The 15634-nt window shown below is 48.7% G+C and overlaps 6 protein-coding genes across 6 annotated transcripts; 3 read left to right on the plus strand and 3 right to left on the minus strand.

The window, feature by feature from the left end:
- The first annotated feature begins 535 nt into the window (after window positions 1–535).
- Window positions 536–1610, plus strand: FOBCDRAFT_231244 (uncharacterized protein). Its single transcript, XM_031189974.3, has 3 exons — window positions 536–698; window positions 755–1068; window positions 1121–1610. The coding sequence occupies exons 1-3, from the start codon at window positions 673–675 to the stop codon at window positions 1510–1512; spliced, it is 732 nt and encodes a 243-aa protein (XP_031033959.2). The 5' UTR covers window positions 536–672; the 3' UTR covers window positions 1513–1610.
- FOBCDRAFT_231249 (ATP synthase subunit D-domain-containing protein) lies at window positions 1611–3014 on the minus strand. Its single transcript, XM_059609857.1, has 6 exons — window positions 2753–3014; window positions 2578–2690; window positions 2506–2516; window positions 2061–2435; window positions 1903–2009; window positions 1611–1852 (listed from the first exon to the last, which is right to left on the minus strand). Exons 1-6 carry the CDS (start codon window positions 2765–2767, stop codon window positions 1691–1693), a joined length of 783 nt encoding a protein of 260 aa, XP_059465803.1. The 5' UTR covers window positions 2768–3014; the 3' UTR covers window positions 1611–1690.
- A 23-nt stretch (window positions 3015–3037) lies between these two features.
- FOBCDRAFT_252938 (uncharacterized protein) lies at window positions 3038–5954 on the plus strand. The gene is made up of 3 exons (XM_031189975.3): window positions 3038–3414; window positions 3474–3644; window positions 3705–5954. Exons 1-3 carry the CDS (start codon window positions 3355–3357, stop codon window positions 5940–5942), a joined length of 2469 nt encoding a protein of 822 aa, XP_031033960.1. The 5' UTR covers window positions 3038–3354; the 3' UTR covers window positions 5943–5954.
- A 174-nt stretch (window positions 5955–6128) lies between these two features.
- On the minus strand, window positions 6129–6468 carry FOBCDRAFT_279176 (uncharacterized protein; the record flags this gene model as incomplete). The annotated part of the gene is made up of 2 exons (XM_031189976.2): window positions 6129–6280; window positions 6339–6468. 2 exons carry the CDS (start codon window positions 6466–6468, stop codon window positions 6129–6131), a joined length of 282 nt encoding a protein of 93 aa, XP_031033961.2.
- A 1715-nt stretch (window positions 6469–8183) lies between these two features.
- FOBCDRAFT_298373 (phosphatidylinositol-3,5-bisphosphate 5-phosphatase) lies at window positions 8184–11237 on the plus strand (the record flags this gene model as incomplete). Its single annotated transcript, XM_031189978.3, has 3 exons — window positions 8184–9135; window positions 9198–9298; window positions 9348–11237. 3 exons carry the CDS (start codon window positions 8184–8186, stop codon window positions 11223–11225), a joined length of 2931 nt encoding a protein of 976 aa, XP_031033963.2. The 3' UTR covers window positions 11226–11237.
- On the minus strand, window positions 11238–15509 carry FOBCDRAFT_298383 (uncharacterized protein). Its single transcript, XM_059611931.1, has 8 exons — window positions 14404–15509; window positions 13776–14330; window positions 13466–13721; window positions 13207–13230; window positions 12635–12837; window positions 12183–12580; window positions 11681–12130; window positions 11238–11621 (listed from the first exon to the last, which is right to left on the minus strand). The coding sequence occupies exons 1-8, from the start codon at window positions 15305–15307 to the stop codon at window positions 11250–11252; spliced, it is 3162 nt and encodes a 1053-aa protein (XP_059465804.1). The 5' UTR covers window positions 15308–15509; the 3' UTR covers window positions 11238–11249.
- Between the last annotated feature and the right edge of the window lie 125 nt (window positions 15510–15634).

Genomic DNA, 15634 nt, shown 5'->3' on the forward strand with positions numbered 1-15634 from the left:
CTTAAGGTAATTAATACTAACTTATTACTTAATTTTATTTAATAATCCTTAATTTTAGGTTTTTATAACTCTTATATTTAAAGAGTTTTAAAATAATTTAAATTAAATAATTAGCTTAACTTATATATCTTCTTTATAATTATTTTTATATTATATAACTATTTAAAAGAATCCTAGTTATTAAGGCTATTAAAAAGGTAAATCTTTATATTTATATTTAAAGATATTATATTATATAAGTAGTATTAATTTTAAGGCTTATTTTATTAATTTATTTTTTATTTTTATAGTTATAGCTGCCTTAAAGAAATATAACTTTAAGACTCTTAATTATTTAACCTAACTTAAATTATCTATTATTATTTTATACTTTATAATTTATTACCCCTCTTCTTAGAGATATTACCTTAGGCTAATCCTATTTAAGATTCTAACTTATTATATAAGCGGCCCATATTAATTCTAAGGTTTATTTTAGCTAAACCCTTTGCAGGACTATATAATCCCTCTTGATTATATAATACCTCCGGTTTAACACTTTTCTAGGAAACGCTTGGTTTAACACTAGCCACCTTTACCCCTGCTACTCCACCGACGCCCCACTATAAACCACAAGAGCCTCATCGCGGTTGGAATCAATCTTGTCCTTCTCTTCATCAGCATACCTACATCATGGCTTCTAGCATGCCCATCTCCACGTGCGTGTCATTGCACACCCGACACCACGTGAAGGATACCTGCTAACGTTCAGTAGTGTCTACGTCCAAAATCTCGAAGAGCGCGTCAAGCTTGATGCATTGGTAGATACCTTGAGAACAGTATTCGCAGAGTTCGGCAATGTTGTCGACATTGTGGCGAAGAAGAATCTGCGTGCCAAAGGGCAGGCATTTGTTGTCTATGATAGCCCTGAAAGTGCCCAAGATGCTATCAACGAAATTGATGGGTTCGAGCTTTTCGGCAAGCCTATGAAACTTGCTTTCGCGCGAACGCAGAGCGACAAGACCATTGAATTAAAGGGCAACCAGGAAGAGCTCGAACAACATAAGCGCCATCGACAGGCTGAAAAGGGTAGGATTCATTTCTCATCTTATTTCATCGCTAACGTCGGCGGGACATATAGACAAACGCAAGGCTCTTGAGTCTGCGGAAGAGCAGAGACAAATCAACAAGCGAGGGTCTGGCTCAGTCAACGACAACAGACCCGCAAAGGCGGCGAAATCATCAGGTCTCAAGTCCACCAGCGCCGCAGCATCCGGCAGTGTGCTTGACGAGTTCCTCCCTCCCAACAAAATTCTTTTCGTCCAGAACTTCCCCGAAGATTATGACATTGAGACTTTGACCAGCGTGTTTGGCCGATTTGACGGATTTCGCGAGGTTAGGCTGGTACCTGGTCGCCGTGGTATCGCATTTGTTGAGTACGAGGCGGAACAAGGCGCTATTACCGCAAAGGAAAACACGGCTGGGTTACACTTGGGAGACAAACCCATCAAAGTCACCTACCAGCGACAGTGAATGTGAATGCTAGCATTGATAGAAAGAAGGCCGTATTTGTTAATTGATACGGCCACAACGTTGGCTGATGGATACTTATTTAATGATAAACACAACACACATCGAGCTATCTCCTGCACTCCAGTATTGTACTATGACCACCTGTTTGTCGCACGCTTCAAACACAGCTTCCGCCCTCTCAAAAAATGATGTCTTCGTCGTCGCCGGCGCCCAGAACATCTGCAGGTGTCGAATCGTCTTTCTGGGACTTGTCTCCGCCCTGCGCGGAGGCTTCCGCCTCACGCCTTGCCTTCATCTCGGCATCTGCTGCAGCAGTATCTCGCTGTTTCTTGTTCGCAACCTATCATTTGTCAGACGAATTGCCATGAATCGGATAATACCAAAACCTGCCTTCTTTAGCCTGTAGAACTCCTCGCGATCGAGCTCGTCAAGCTCAGAGTTGATGTATTTGATAGTATTTTCAGTCCTGGGAATAATGACGTGCTCAATCGCGTTAACTGGGATGATAATCAGTATCACAGTTGATGTCAACAGTTCGGGCGACTTACCACGCCGATTGACCACTTTGATGACCTCATCGAGGATGACAAACGCGGTCTGCAGACTAGCCAGCTCAACCAGCGCCTCAACAGCACGGGCATATGTTTCCCTGCATCGCTGAACCTGCTGTCCTCCCTTACCCAAACCCGTCAGACCGAAGTCATTGTTTCCTTCGGTAAGGTAACTTTCGAAAGCTGGAAGGAGAACACCAGATACGTTGTCTTGTTTCGTACGGACGCGAAATCGAGCAGACTTGGCGGACTCCTGCACTTGGTAACCAATGTCACCACCAACGGCATATGTCACTTCTGCCAGCGAGAAAGCTGCAATTTGCATGACTCGCCCCATTTTTCGCTTGGCCTCATCGATTCGCCTTGTGATTTCTGTATTATCGGGTATCAGTACGCTGGCGAAAGGATTGGTTTACACCAAGGGCCTGTCGGGGATATAAACCTCGAAATCGTCTACATTCAAGGGTTAGCCGGCCGCAACAACAGGTGGGCAGAGCTGTGGCGTTGCACATACTTTGTCAGAGCTTCACTCTTTCGCTTCAATAAACTATGGCCTGTCTCTGCGCCTTTAAGCTTTGCCTTCATGATGCCCAGCGATTGCCGGGTTGGAAAGACGGCTTCGCGATCCTAGGCCAACATCATCAGCGTTTCTTTCAACTCGTATAAGGAAGGCGAAAGCTTTGACCTACATTGGCCCCCGACATTTTGATAGGCAAGGTTTGATGAGACGGGCAGGTTTGGTGTTGTTCGTATGGAAGTGGTGGCTAGAGTCTGAAGCTGTCTCGCTTCAGGCTGTCTCAAGGTAAGGTATCTGGGCTGTCGTCGTCACAGGGCCAAGGCGCTAGACTAATCGGCTGGAAAGCTCCCCTAGACTTTGTTCACTCAGAGTTGCTGGGCAGCTATCAATGCTATAACGTAAGCAGCAAGGACTGGTCGCCCCACTCCTTAACAGTTTAGTGGACCGTCTCTGAACTGTGAGGACCCAGGTGTCGCGGGCTACAGAAAAATACACCAACCTCGCGTTCTCATCAGCCGAACATCAAGCAACCCGGGAGTCCTCTAGTTTCCTTTCGTCGAAGCGCACAAGGGGTCAGCAACATTCGGGGGTGTTAAGTTGGCACCTTCGGCCAGACTCGGGCCTATACGAGGCACATTGTGGCTTTCGGAGCGAGGTCCTTTGACACTTTCCAGCTGTCTCGACGATGTACGGTTCACGTTGATTCGACTCAACCGCCACCTTCGCGAAATTCCTTCAGCCATTTCCTTACCGATCTAGAATTCCATAATCATTATGGCTCCGATCGATCACGCTCTACACGGGGCGCGCAGACAGCCGCAACTGCATCTCGTAGTAAGCACATAAACACGATGCTCATCACGTATGATACTCAACTGACCGAACTCCATCAGTCCAACGAGGATTCCGTTTATGAGCAAGATATCCTTCGCGACCCTGGTAGTGTGAAGCCCTGGCTGGCATACATTGAGTTCAAAACACATCACGGTACCATCCTTGAGCAGACGTACGTGATGGAGCGGGCTTGTGCTCAATTGCCGCGTTCATACAAATTATGGAAACTGGTGCGATACAACCCACGGAATGGCATGCGTTGCCTAATGCTCAGGCCTAACATTATCTAGTATCTCTCGTTTCGACTTAAGCACGTTGCCAAGTTGAATCCAGCATTATTCGCCGCAGAATATCGCAAAGTCAACGCCCTTTTCGAAAAGGCCCTCAATCTACTACACAAGATGCCACGGATATGGGAAATGTACCTCAAATTCCTGACGAAACAACCGCTTGTTACTCTCACCCGACGGACATTCGACCGAGCTCTAAGAGCTCTTCCCATATCTCAGCACAATCGTATTTGGGCCTTCTATCGCCCATTCGCGAACTCGGCCGCTGGCGAAACTGCTGTGAAAATTTGGCGACGCTACATGCAGGTGCATCCTGAAGACGCCGAGGACTTTATCGAACTACTTACTCAAACGGGGCTTTATACAGAGGCCGCGCTGAAATTTATAGATGTTCTTAACAACGCCAGGTTCAACAGCAAGCATGGGAAAGGCCATTACGAACTCTGGAGCGAAATGGTAGATCTTATTGTTGAACACGCCGCCGAAATCGAGACAGGATACGAAAATGGCATTGACGCCGAACGTATAATCCGAAGTGGTATTTCCAGATTTGCCGATCAAAGAGGGAAGCTATGGTCAGGTCTCGCTACTTATTGGATCCGGAGAGGCAGCTTTGAACGGGCTCGCGATGTCTTTGAAGAGGGAATCACCACGGTCATGACAGTGAGAGACTTCACCCTTATCTTCGAGGCTTACACCGAATTTGAGGAGTCTATCATCGGCGCCCTCATGGAGGTTGCGTCTGCAAGGGCCGAGAAAGGGATAGAAGACGAAAACGCGGACTTTGAGCTGGATATCAGAATGATGCGCTTTGAACAACTCATGGACAGACGACCCTTCCTCCTAAACGACGTCCTGCTACGCCAGAATCCAAACAACGTTCCAGAGTGGGAAAAGAGAGTTGCCCTTTGGGGCGACAACAAGAAGGAGGTTGCTCAGACGTACACGGATGCAATTGCGGCAATACAGCCGAAACGCGCTGTTGGGGCATTTCATCAGCTCTGGGCCAACTACGCAAAGTTTTATGAACGCGGAGGTGACCTGAGAAACGCCCGGGTCATCATGGAGAAGGCGATCAAGGTGCCCTTCAAGTCAGTGGCAGAGCTTGCTGATATGTGGATTGAATGGGCAGAAATGGAATTACGAAATGAGAACTTCGACGACGCCGTCCGGATCATGGCCAAAGCAGTTCAGGCACCAAAGCGGTCTACTGTGGACTATTTCGACGAGACCTTGTCACCGCAACAAAGAGTCCACAAGAGCTGGAAACTCTGGAGCTTCTACGTCGATCTCGTTGAAAGCGTGTCTACTTTGGATGAGACCAAAAAGGTTTATGAACGAATCTTTGAGCTCCGGATTGCAACACCTCAGACGGTTGTCAACTATGCCAATTTGCTCGAGGAGCACAAATATTATGAGGAATCGTTCAAGATTTATGAGCGTGGCTTAGACCTATTCAGCTATCCTGTTGCTTTTGAGCTTTGGAACTTGTATCTTACCAAGGCCGTTGATCGGAAGATCGGGATAGAACGACTTCGCGATCTATTCGAGCAAGCCGTGGAAGATTGCCCCCCGAAATTCGCAAAGACGATCTACCTCATGTATGGCAACTTGGAAGAGGAACGTGGCCTAGCGCGGCATGCAATGCGAATTTACGAGCGGGCCACACGAGCAGTTGCGGACGAAGACCAGGCTGACATGTTCAACTTCTATATCACCAAATCTGCCTCCAATTTCGGCCTGACGTCGACCAGACCAATTTACGAGAGGGCCATCGCTGCTCTTCCAGATGTCGAAGCTAAGGACATGTGCCTCAAATTTGCGGACATGGAGAAGAGGCTGGGTGAGATTGACCGGGCTCGCGCCATCTATGGCCATGCATCGCAGTTCTGTGACCCTCGCACAAACCCTGACTTCTGGACGAAATGGGAGCAGTTCGAAGTGCAGCACGGTAACGAAGATACATTTAAAGAAATGTTACGAATCAAGCGAAGTGTTCAGGCGCAATACAACACGGACGTCAATTTTATTGCATCCCAAGCCCTCGCACGCAGCCAACGTCGTCCGGGAGGGGCAGACGATGCCGAGATAACGGATGCCATGGCGGCACTGGAGAGGCAGTCCAGAGCACCGCAGGGATTCGTGGCAGCCAGTACTGGTCCAGTTGGAGGCACACCAGCTACAACGGCAGTCACTTCAAATCCCGACGCCATTGAGATCGATGGCATTGATGAATGATGGACAGTTCCAGGTGGAATGTCTAATTTAGGTTTTTGTTGCATAGTAGGACGTGCAAGACGTTTGTCCAAGATAACTATTCCCTTAATTTCCGTATTTAAACTCCCATCTTACAGTTGTGAACTCGACAATCAATCATGAAACCAAACTCCTGCTACCTGATCACGCAACACTCACTCCCGATGCTTACTTGCTGCCGCTGCCCCAGTTCTTCTCGGTCATCTTGGACCAGTACTTGTCCTGGTAGTTCCTGTCGACATGACCATCGCGGGATCCGGGCGTAGCATAGATGGATCCCTTACGTTTTTGGAAACGACTGGGGGGTACCTTTGACGCATCTAAGCATTCCTCAGTTAGTTGCCGATGCACAATTATTTGGCAAGATGTTGTACGTACCCCATTCATCACTCATTCTCCGGTCTTGTGCGGCATCGCTTGCTCTACGATCCTGGGGGGGAGAGCCAACAATAGGCGTTTCGTTCAGGGGCTGTGTGGTACCCTCTTGGGTGTTAATAGGTTGCTCCATTGTTCAGTGTCTGAGCCGTGCAAGGAGTTTTTGTGAAAGAAGCAAGAAAGAAGGAAAGAAAGAAAGTTTTTGAGTTCAAATGTCTTGAGGTATCTTCAATTCTAGGTAGTTGATGGGTAAGGAAGAAGACTTGGAAAGGGCCAAGTCGAGATCGTTGGACAACGGGGTGTTTATATACTGCCTTGGGAAGTATCAAATGGATAGGTAATGGAGGTGTCTAATTACCCCGCAAGATGAATGCCTGCCTATCTCTATTCGGCTTGTAGGCAGTTATATTGAATTGGATGGACATGGGAAGGTTAGACAAGAGCGGTTGTAGATTGACGCTTGCAGCGGCGCATCGGTTGTAGAGATACAGCCAATGCTACGTAAGGAGGCAGCTGGACCGTGGCTTAGATTTAGACCATCACGGCCATTGACGTCAGCGTGATGGTCACAATACAAAGGGTTCTTGGTGAATGGTTGAGAAATACTTCAAGAGGTTGCCGCTATCAAAGAGGTAGCTCGACCGCGATGACGATGGAGTGTAGGATCAGCCAGCCTCTAGCAATGGTCTGAGGCCCTTGATTGGAAACAAAAGTCATAGGTGGTGGTAGTCGTAACACTATATGGCTAACGTGCAAGCTAGACAAAGGTACCGTGACCATGTCGCTCATCACCTCAGGAAGCTATTTGCCGGGAGGTAGCTTTTTAGCAGACACGAACCTATTCGAGGCGTGGTGGTGGTCCTTGAAAGAAGGCAATTGGATCAATGTCGTGAGACATCAACGGTTGGTAGCTCAGCTCGGCAAAGAGCTGACAGATGCAACACGACTTATGCAGCCACGGTGGCAAATGGCCAAGCACGAGGACGTATGTACATAGATATGTGATGACAACGAGAGTCAAAGATGTTGCTGACAAAGATATGCTCGACGCAGACGCTGAGCCAATGCTGTTGGCAAGGGTTATCAAGAATTGGACAACGTTGTATCGATACATAGCAATGAAGGGTCAATGGGTAACTACAGCGGAACGTCGCGTGTGTACTCCGTAGACAGACAGACAGAGTGAGTGACTAACTGAACTGACTGCTTGGCATGGAGATCTAACGACGATGAGAATCGGATAGCTCGCCTAAGCCAAGAGGCTTTAGCTTTACACCGGAATGAGAGCTGCAAGAGGAGAGGTCCTAGGATGCGTACTTTGTTGTTAGTTTACTAGATCGGCAAGTTCATGAGCCGATGTAAACACGCTAGATCCAGGCCACACCAAAGGAGCCTCGAATGGGTGAACTAAAGAATAACGACTGACTTGCCAATGAGCAATGGGAGAGCCTGTGCACGTATTTGGAGTTTGGTAGAATAGAATAGAGCCATGTTGAAAAGGCTTCAAAGCGCGTCGATTTCGACTGTTTGTTTGTTTGTTTGTAAGACGGATGGTAACTAATTCATAGGCATGTGACTGGCACTCGACACTTACAACGTCATCTGAGATGTGATGTGGGGAAACCGCCGACCATCGATCCATCCTTGACCTCTGAGGCAGGAATTGGTTCTATCATTTCGTGTCCAGCTTCCTTCTTTAATTGATTACGACACACAACATTCTTCATGTACAGGCAGCAGCAGACACATTCGCCTGGTCAACTCGATGCGACTCACCATTTTATATGCTCAAAGATACATCCTCTCTAGCGATTCGCCTGCGCTCGGACATGACACGCACTCGTCAAAATGTCTGAGTATGGTGTTCCAGACGCGCTCAGCTCAGGCCCTGAAATAGACGCCCTTCCAACCACCAACGACGCCAACGGCGATGCACCTGTTTTCCCCTCGCTACAGAACAATGGCGCGGGAAGTCCCTTATCTTCAGAAGCCGCTGGCGGCCCCACGATCGGTGAAGACGACAATGACGACGAGCCCGCTGTAGCGAAGCCGTTTATGCGAACAACGAGCCCCGACCCGTCCACACGCGCATTCCCAGATACCTTCGATGACCGTGTCCCTGATCGCCTGATTTACAAGATGCACAAGTTCAGTCTCTACGAAACGGCCAGTCGGTATTACATCGTCGGTGTCGATGTCAGTGAAAAGCGCTATCGAATCCTCAAGATCGACCGCACCACCGAGGGTGCTGAGCTCAACGTGACGGACGACAAGATTGTTTATAGTTTGAAGGAGATGAACCAACTGCTCGACACAATAGATGACGGGAACCGAGGTACCGGTGGCATCAAGCTTCGCTGCACCACATGGGGCCTCCTTGGCTTTATCAAGTTCACCGGACCCTACTATATGCTTCTCATCACAAAAAAGAGCACTGTTGCTATGGTCGGAGGCCACTACATATACCAGATTGAGGGCACTGAGCTTGTTTCCTTGACTCCCGCCAAGTTCAAGCCAGACGCCCGCAACACCGAGGAGCAACGATTCCTCGGCATCTTGAACAACCTCGACTTGACTCGTTCTTTCTATTACAGCTATTCTTACGATGTTACACGTACCTTGCAGCACAACGTCATCCGGGAGCGCGATGCTCTTGCCAAGGGAATGCTGCCGCCAGACGACGATGATTTCAACTCCATGTTTGTCTGGAACGACTATCTACTACAACCTGCCGTTACTGCTCTTCGAGACCCCTATGACTGGTGTCGTCCAATTATACATGGATACATTGATCAAGCGGGTGAGTTTGGCAAATAGGACTACGGCTGCTATTTCCATGCTCCAGGTACTAACCTTCAACAGCTCTATCAATTTACGGCCGTACTGCACACATCACTGTCATCGCAAGGCGCTCGCGCTACTTTGCCGGTGCTCGGTTCTTGAAACGTGGAGCCAACGATCTTGTAGGTGGTTGTTGCTTTCTCTCCTCGGTGCTCGCGCTGACACTCCTAGGGTTATGTTGCCAACGATGTCGAGACGGAACAAATCGTAGCCGAGTCACTGACGACGTCGTTTCACGCACCTGGTCCTCAACTATACTGCAGTCCGCAGTACACCTCTTATGTTCAGCATAGAGGGAGCATTCCGCTTTACTGGACACAGGACAGCACTGGTGTCACGCCTAAACCCCCGATTGAGCTTAATTTGGTTGATCCGTTCTATGGTGCCGCCGCTCTGCACTTCGATAACCTGTTCGAGCGCTACGGTGCGCCGATCTATGTTGTTAACCTGATCAAGTCCAAGGAGCGAACGCCTCGTGAATCAAAGCTACTGGAGGAATATACTCATGCCATCAACTATCTCAACCAATTCCTGCCCAAGGATAAGAAGATCATTCACAAAGCGTGGGACATGAGTCGCGCATCAAAGGTGCGTGGTGGGGACGTTATTGGCAACCTCGAGCTTATCGCAGAGTCGGTCCTCGCTACGACAGGCTTCTTCCGAAACGGAGACGGTCTCACGAGCCCCATGACAGCACAGAATGGAGTAGCCAGAACAAATTGCATCGACTGCTTGGACCGTACCAATGCTGCGCAGTTCGTCATTGGCAAGCGAGCCCTAGGTCACCAGCTACATGCCCTTGGCATTCTTGAGGATACGTCGGTTGATTACGACACAGATGCTGTCAATTTGTTCACTCACATGTGGCATGACCATGGTGATACCATTGCTGTTCAGTACGGCGGCTCACAACTGGTCAATACCATGGAAACCTACCGCAAAATTAACCAATGGACGAGTCATTCAAGAGACATGATCGAGAGCTTCAAGCGATATTACAACAACTCTTTCCTGGACAGTCAACGTCAGGAGGCCTACAACTTGTTCCTCGGTAATTACATATTCACTCAAGGCCAACCTATGCTGTGGGACTTGGCAACTGATTACTACCTCCATCATGCCGATCCACGAGATTGGTCCGCCAGGTTGAAGCACGACTACATCAATTGGTATGTTCCCGCTCACTTGCAGAAACGATCAATTCCACCATACGTACCAAGCAAAGACATTGCCCGCGCCCATCCGGTTGAATTCTTTGATGACTATTGGCTTGAGTATTACAGGCCATCAACCCTCTCTTCTTTTCCCAAGATGTTTGCCTACAAGATGAACTCAACTATCAAGTACATTCCCCTTAAATCTACCCAGGATGGCCGCTACGACCTCAGCCCTTTCCGGGTTCGAACCGACAATGAGGTTGATCACGGTGACAAAAAGAAGTCGAAGAAAGATGCTCATCCACACGCAAATGTACCAAGTTCTCGAGGACAGACTGTGGGGGCGAATGGGGCGCCAGACTCGATTTCGGACCGGTCACCAGTGAAAGGGATCTCGCTCCAGCGTTGGCTGCAACCTGTTCAAGACAAGGGTGCACTCGCCAGCTCTCTGCGACTGGACACGAATCAGCCAGTACAGGCATCTGAACATAGCCCCAAGACGAAGCCAACAGCCCTGGAGAAATCCAAGGCTGCACAATGGACTTTCACCAAAGCCGTCCATGACTCTCTGAATCCGTCTGTTGCCGAGCAGGAATCCGAAGATTACGAGCGATACATCCGTCATCCTCAAAACCTTCCTCTCGTCATCTCAAGCGACACGCCCGTGGACGTGGATGCGTCCGAGTATCAGGAGTATGTAAGCGGCGACTGGCAAGATGAAGGTTTAATGGTCAAAGGAACTGAAGAAGAGATCGATGTCTATGCTGAGTTGCTCAAGGTGGGGGAAAACCCTCTAACCGTGACTGAGGAAGATGGTCCGAAGAAACGATACAAAGCCTATAGGAAATGGCTGCGTGGGAAGTCTTTCTTCAAACAACAACCCTTAGACTGAGTCTTAGCAACAGCCGCCCAGCCTTCAAGCCAGCGTTTTCGGGAAAAGATCAGACAGCCGCGGTTCTTGCTTCAGGACTTCACTCAGCTTCGCAGGACATTTAGAGGCATCGTGGTCCCAGAGTGCCTGTAGAATTCGAGCTGTGTGTGCCAACTCTCGTGACAAGGTGTTGATATCAGCAGAAGTCTGAGATACCTCATGCTCAATCTCCTCAGAGACGTTTAACCAACATAATGACAGAATTCGGGTGACGTTCTCCATATGCTCAAGTTCTCCGATACGAGGCCATGTGTTAGTAATGATGGCGCTCAGGGTTTGCGTCGCCGCTATCAGGGTCGGAGGATATGAGACTGCAAAGGGGTCTGTCATGACTAATGACACCATTGAGAGAAGAGGCTGGCGCAGATGTGTTAAGGAAAGCTCGAGGCGTTTTTCGGTAGTAGGTGGTTACTCACAGTTAAATGTTTGATTGTATAGATACCCAGACTATTGATTACTGCTGTTGCCTTCTGCAACAGAACTTGGACAATGCGAGTGTGCTGAGAAGCATGGAAATAGCCTGCGAATACTCCATCTCTGAGGATCTTGTCAAATAGTCGGCGACGCTCAATGCTGTTGGTATGCCCGGTGGACTGGGCCAGCTTGATAAGCACATCGTAAGCCGGTATGAGTATGGTCGTAGACTCATCCTCTGGTGTGACGCTGGGGAGATAGAGCAGGAGCGGGAACGTGACGCCTGCAAATACATGGCCTATGCCTGTATTTTGCAATACTTGAGCTGGACATTTGCCCATGAATTCCCTCGTGGTCCTCAAACCTCTGGCCTTGGTCTTGGTAGACTCGTTCTCCACCAGCGCCAACAGGACTGGCAAGAAAAGCGGCCAGTGCTGTTGAATGAGTGACGCCTACCAGCGAGTGTCAGCGCAACTAATCGCATTTCCACCGGCAAGACCTTACCGTAGACATGTTTACTGTCCATTGTATTGTAGCCTCTGCCCACGGGGCCTGAGTTCTCCATGGCTGCACTTCAATCACAGGTCGGGACCGATCGTCAATCATGGCATACTGGGAGGGTCGTCCTGAAGCCGTGATTCGCGAGGATGACTTCATAAACAATGGCTTCAAATATTTCTGAAGGACCGTGTTGGTGATAAACTCGGTCAGACTTTCACACTCAAGTTGTTCAGCCAAAAGTTTCGAGGCTGCTGCTGCTGCTTGCGCAGTTGTCCATGGATCCTGAGGATCAGTAACAGCTGTGAGCTTCACGAGAGTAGTCTGGTCCAGAACAATGTGATATTTCGAGCACAAGACATTGAGACTGGCAACAGCTGCTTCTGTGAGGAGTTCCGAATGTTCTTTGTGATGTTAGTCAACCCACAGAAGTAATAGATTTATGCACGCTGATGTACCTTCAACACTCCTCAATGCCAATGCCTTCTCACTGACGGCTGCCGTAAGCCTCGATAATTGGCTTTGGTCCAAGTTGTCCTCCGAAGACGAGGCATGGTTAATTACACTGAGAACAGATTGGCGAAGGTCCTGGAGGCAGCGACTGTTAGCTCGACGCCGTTTATCTGAGCCAGATAGCGTCACAGGCGTATAGGAAAACGCACTGCATCATTGGATTCAACCAAGGAAGATATTAAACCTTCAGTTTCTGCACGAAAATGCTCTGGTTTACCTGAAAGAATGGATACTAGTCAATTCGATGCTGTGAAGCTTACGTTGAGCTAAGTTCATACCCGAGACTTCATGCAACAATGCTGTGTTTGAAGGACCAAGGAGCCCTTTTAACGCACAAAGTATGGTATCAGAGTCAGCGACTGACATCTTATCGTTGATTGAATGTTGGTGAGTGAGAAGAATGAAGAGCGAACGATCAGATCTTGAGATAGGATGCCTCAGGTAGGTTGGCTAGGTAGGTTAATTGGATCCACATACGGTGTCGAAATACAATTAGTCGCACTGTATAGGAACTGACTGTTTGCTCATCATGATCAACCAACTTTGTCAGCTTCAGTATACAATTTGTCAAGTTCTTTATCATTATACTCATTCGTCTCAACTATAAGAGGGGCGGTTTAGTTGCCCTACATATCCATTGCGTCCATACAGGTCGTGCATCCATCATGATAGTCAAGTCATGGCAGCTTAGCCTAGACCAATACTTCACACACCTAAGTTGCACCGGTGCATATGCAGAGCCGCCGACTTGGGACGAATACTAGCTCCTTACTCACGGTATCCCCAACTCTTCTCTCCGCCGCTGTACTTCTTCTATCGCACCCGTTGGGTCTGTTTCGCCAGGGTTGCGAAGTTGCCATGCAACACAGACATCTAGAGCCGGACCTGTCCATTTCCCCGGTTTGATACCACCAAGTGCTTTGGCAAGTTTTCCGCCATCAAGGAGCTTTTCAAGTGTCGTAACTTCATAGACATCTAACTTGGCGAGGTGGTCGAGGAAACTCTTCCAACCTGCTAAGAAATTACTTTGTTCTAGAAACAAGTTACTCAGATGTTCATAGGGAAGGAAAATGGCATCACCCTTACCTGCTGACTTTTCTTGGCGCCATTCCGTGAGGGTTTCCAGGGCCTCGACGAGCAGTGCATTCAAAACCTGCAGTCTCCAGGTACCGGCGGGCGTGTCCCACTTCCTGATTGCCATGCCGAAACGATCTCGTTCTTGGATGTACGACTCTCCATTGCAGACGGCATGTTTCAACTCCAAAATCTCGTCACGATTGCGATGCGAAGCAGCAACAATACTCGACAATCGATTTGGGGCCTTGAAGCCTTCGCGCGAGACAATGGCCACAAGAGGGAGAGCGTTTGCTTTCCTGCGAGGATTCGGAGGCTCTTCAACCGTCATCCATGGAGAGAGCGCGGCAAGGTTCCAAGCGGAGTAGGTGGCATCCGTAGATGTAATGAGTCGGCCAGCAATAGAAGTCGAGTCTCGATCGTTGAGAAGCTCATCAAGACAAGTATAAGCAACAGCCCACCGCGATATGTCGGGAACTGGGAGGTTCTCCTGAGTTGGGTCGGTAAAGATTGCATGGAAGAGTTGTAGTTCATGGATGAGTTGAAGCGCTTCAAAAGGGTGATCTCCTACCTAGAAGTTAGTACATACCGTTCAGATCAGATCAGATCAGATCAAATCAGATCAAGATGTTGCAACAACCTTTGAGCATTTTCTCCAACTCTACGCCGACTCGCTCTCGACTGATCTTGGCACGCAATGCCTCAAGGACCTTTGGGTCTGCCATGAATTTGCGCGTGTTGGCATCAATTATGAATTGGAGCCGGCTGGAGAAACGAACAAGTCTCAAAACCCTCAGAGGGTCGTCCATGAAGGTCTGGAAGGGCTCCAAAGGGGTTCTGATTATTTTTGCTTCCATATCTGCAAGTCCCCCCGTAAAATCTTCAACACGATCGTCATGTAAGTTGTAGAAGAGTGCGTTGACGGTGGCATCGCGGCGGTGAGCGTCCTCTTCGGCCGTACCGAATTCCATTTGAGGGTTTCGACTGTCCTCAGTATAGGTTTCCTTTCTGAGGTTGACGAAATCGAGATCCAGACCAAACATCTTGACCATGGCCGTTTCCAGATGCTTGGACTTCTCAGGGTTGCGCGCAACGTTGTGGAGGCTTCCGATATCTGCAGGGCCGATGCTGTGCTTGGACATGGCCTCTGGTCGTTCACAGTAATCGCACATAGCTTGAGCAAAGGGGACCCCAGTCATGGCGTTGATGGCCACGTCGATGTCATGGCTCTGGATATTGAGTAGCTTGTCGCGTACCCAGCCACCGGCCCAACGAAGAACAATAGGCTCTGGAGCTTTTCCGGACTCGTCTATGTCTTTGGCAACATCAAGAAGCAGATGGCGGAGCTGCTGCTCCTTGCTGGTGAGTTGAATGGTGGTGGTTACCATGTTGGACTTGGGAACCTTGGCAGGCGGTCCAGGAACTTTGACTTTGGGAGAGGGCGCTATTGGGGTCGTGACCGAGTTGGAAGTCAACGAATAGTGTTCCTTGAGAAATGAGTCAAGATTTCTCTTCATCGCAAGACGCAGAGAGCGTTTGAGCATTTAGGTGGGGCCGCTGCACAAATTACAATGAAAGATGAGGCTGAAAACAACTCTCGCCTTATTTCCTTGACAATTTCGAAAGACAAGAATGAATGTATGTGTCAAACCGGGAAAAAATGGTGCTGCCTCATAAACACATGCCTAAGGCATATCTAAGACTGAGGATGTTCGAGATGTGGCGTCTGGGTGATTTTGTCTTCAGAATGAAGCTTCGAGGTAGGTAGGTACACAGTCTCAGTCAGAATATATGAATGACTAACGCCCGAGGTGCTGGTCCACAAAAAAGGTTGCCAACTAAAACAATTTATACATATACCAACTCCCATA

The sequence above is a fragment of the Fusarium oxysporum genome, chromosome IX (assembly GCF_013085055.1).
Source record: "Fusarium oxysporum Fo47 chromosome IX, complete sequence".
Taxonomy (NCBI): Eukaryota; Fungi; Ascomycota; class Sordariomycetes; order Hypocreales; family Nectriaceae; genus Fusarium; species Fusarium oxysporum.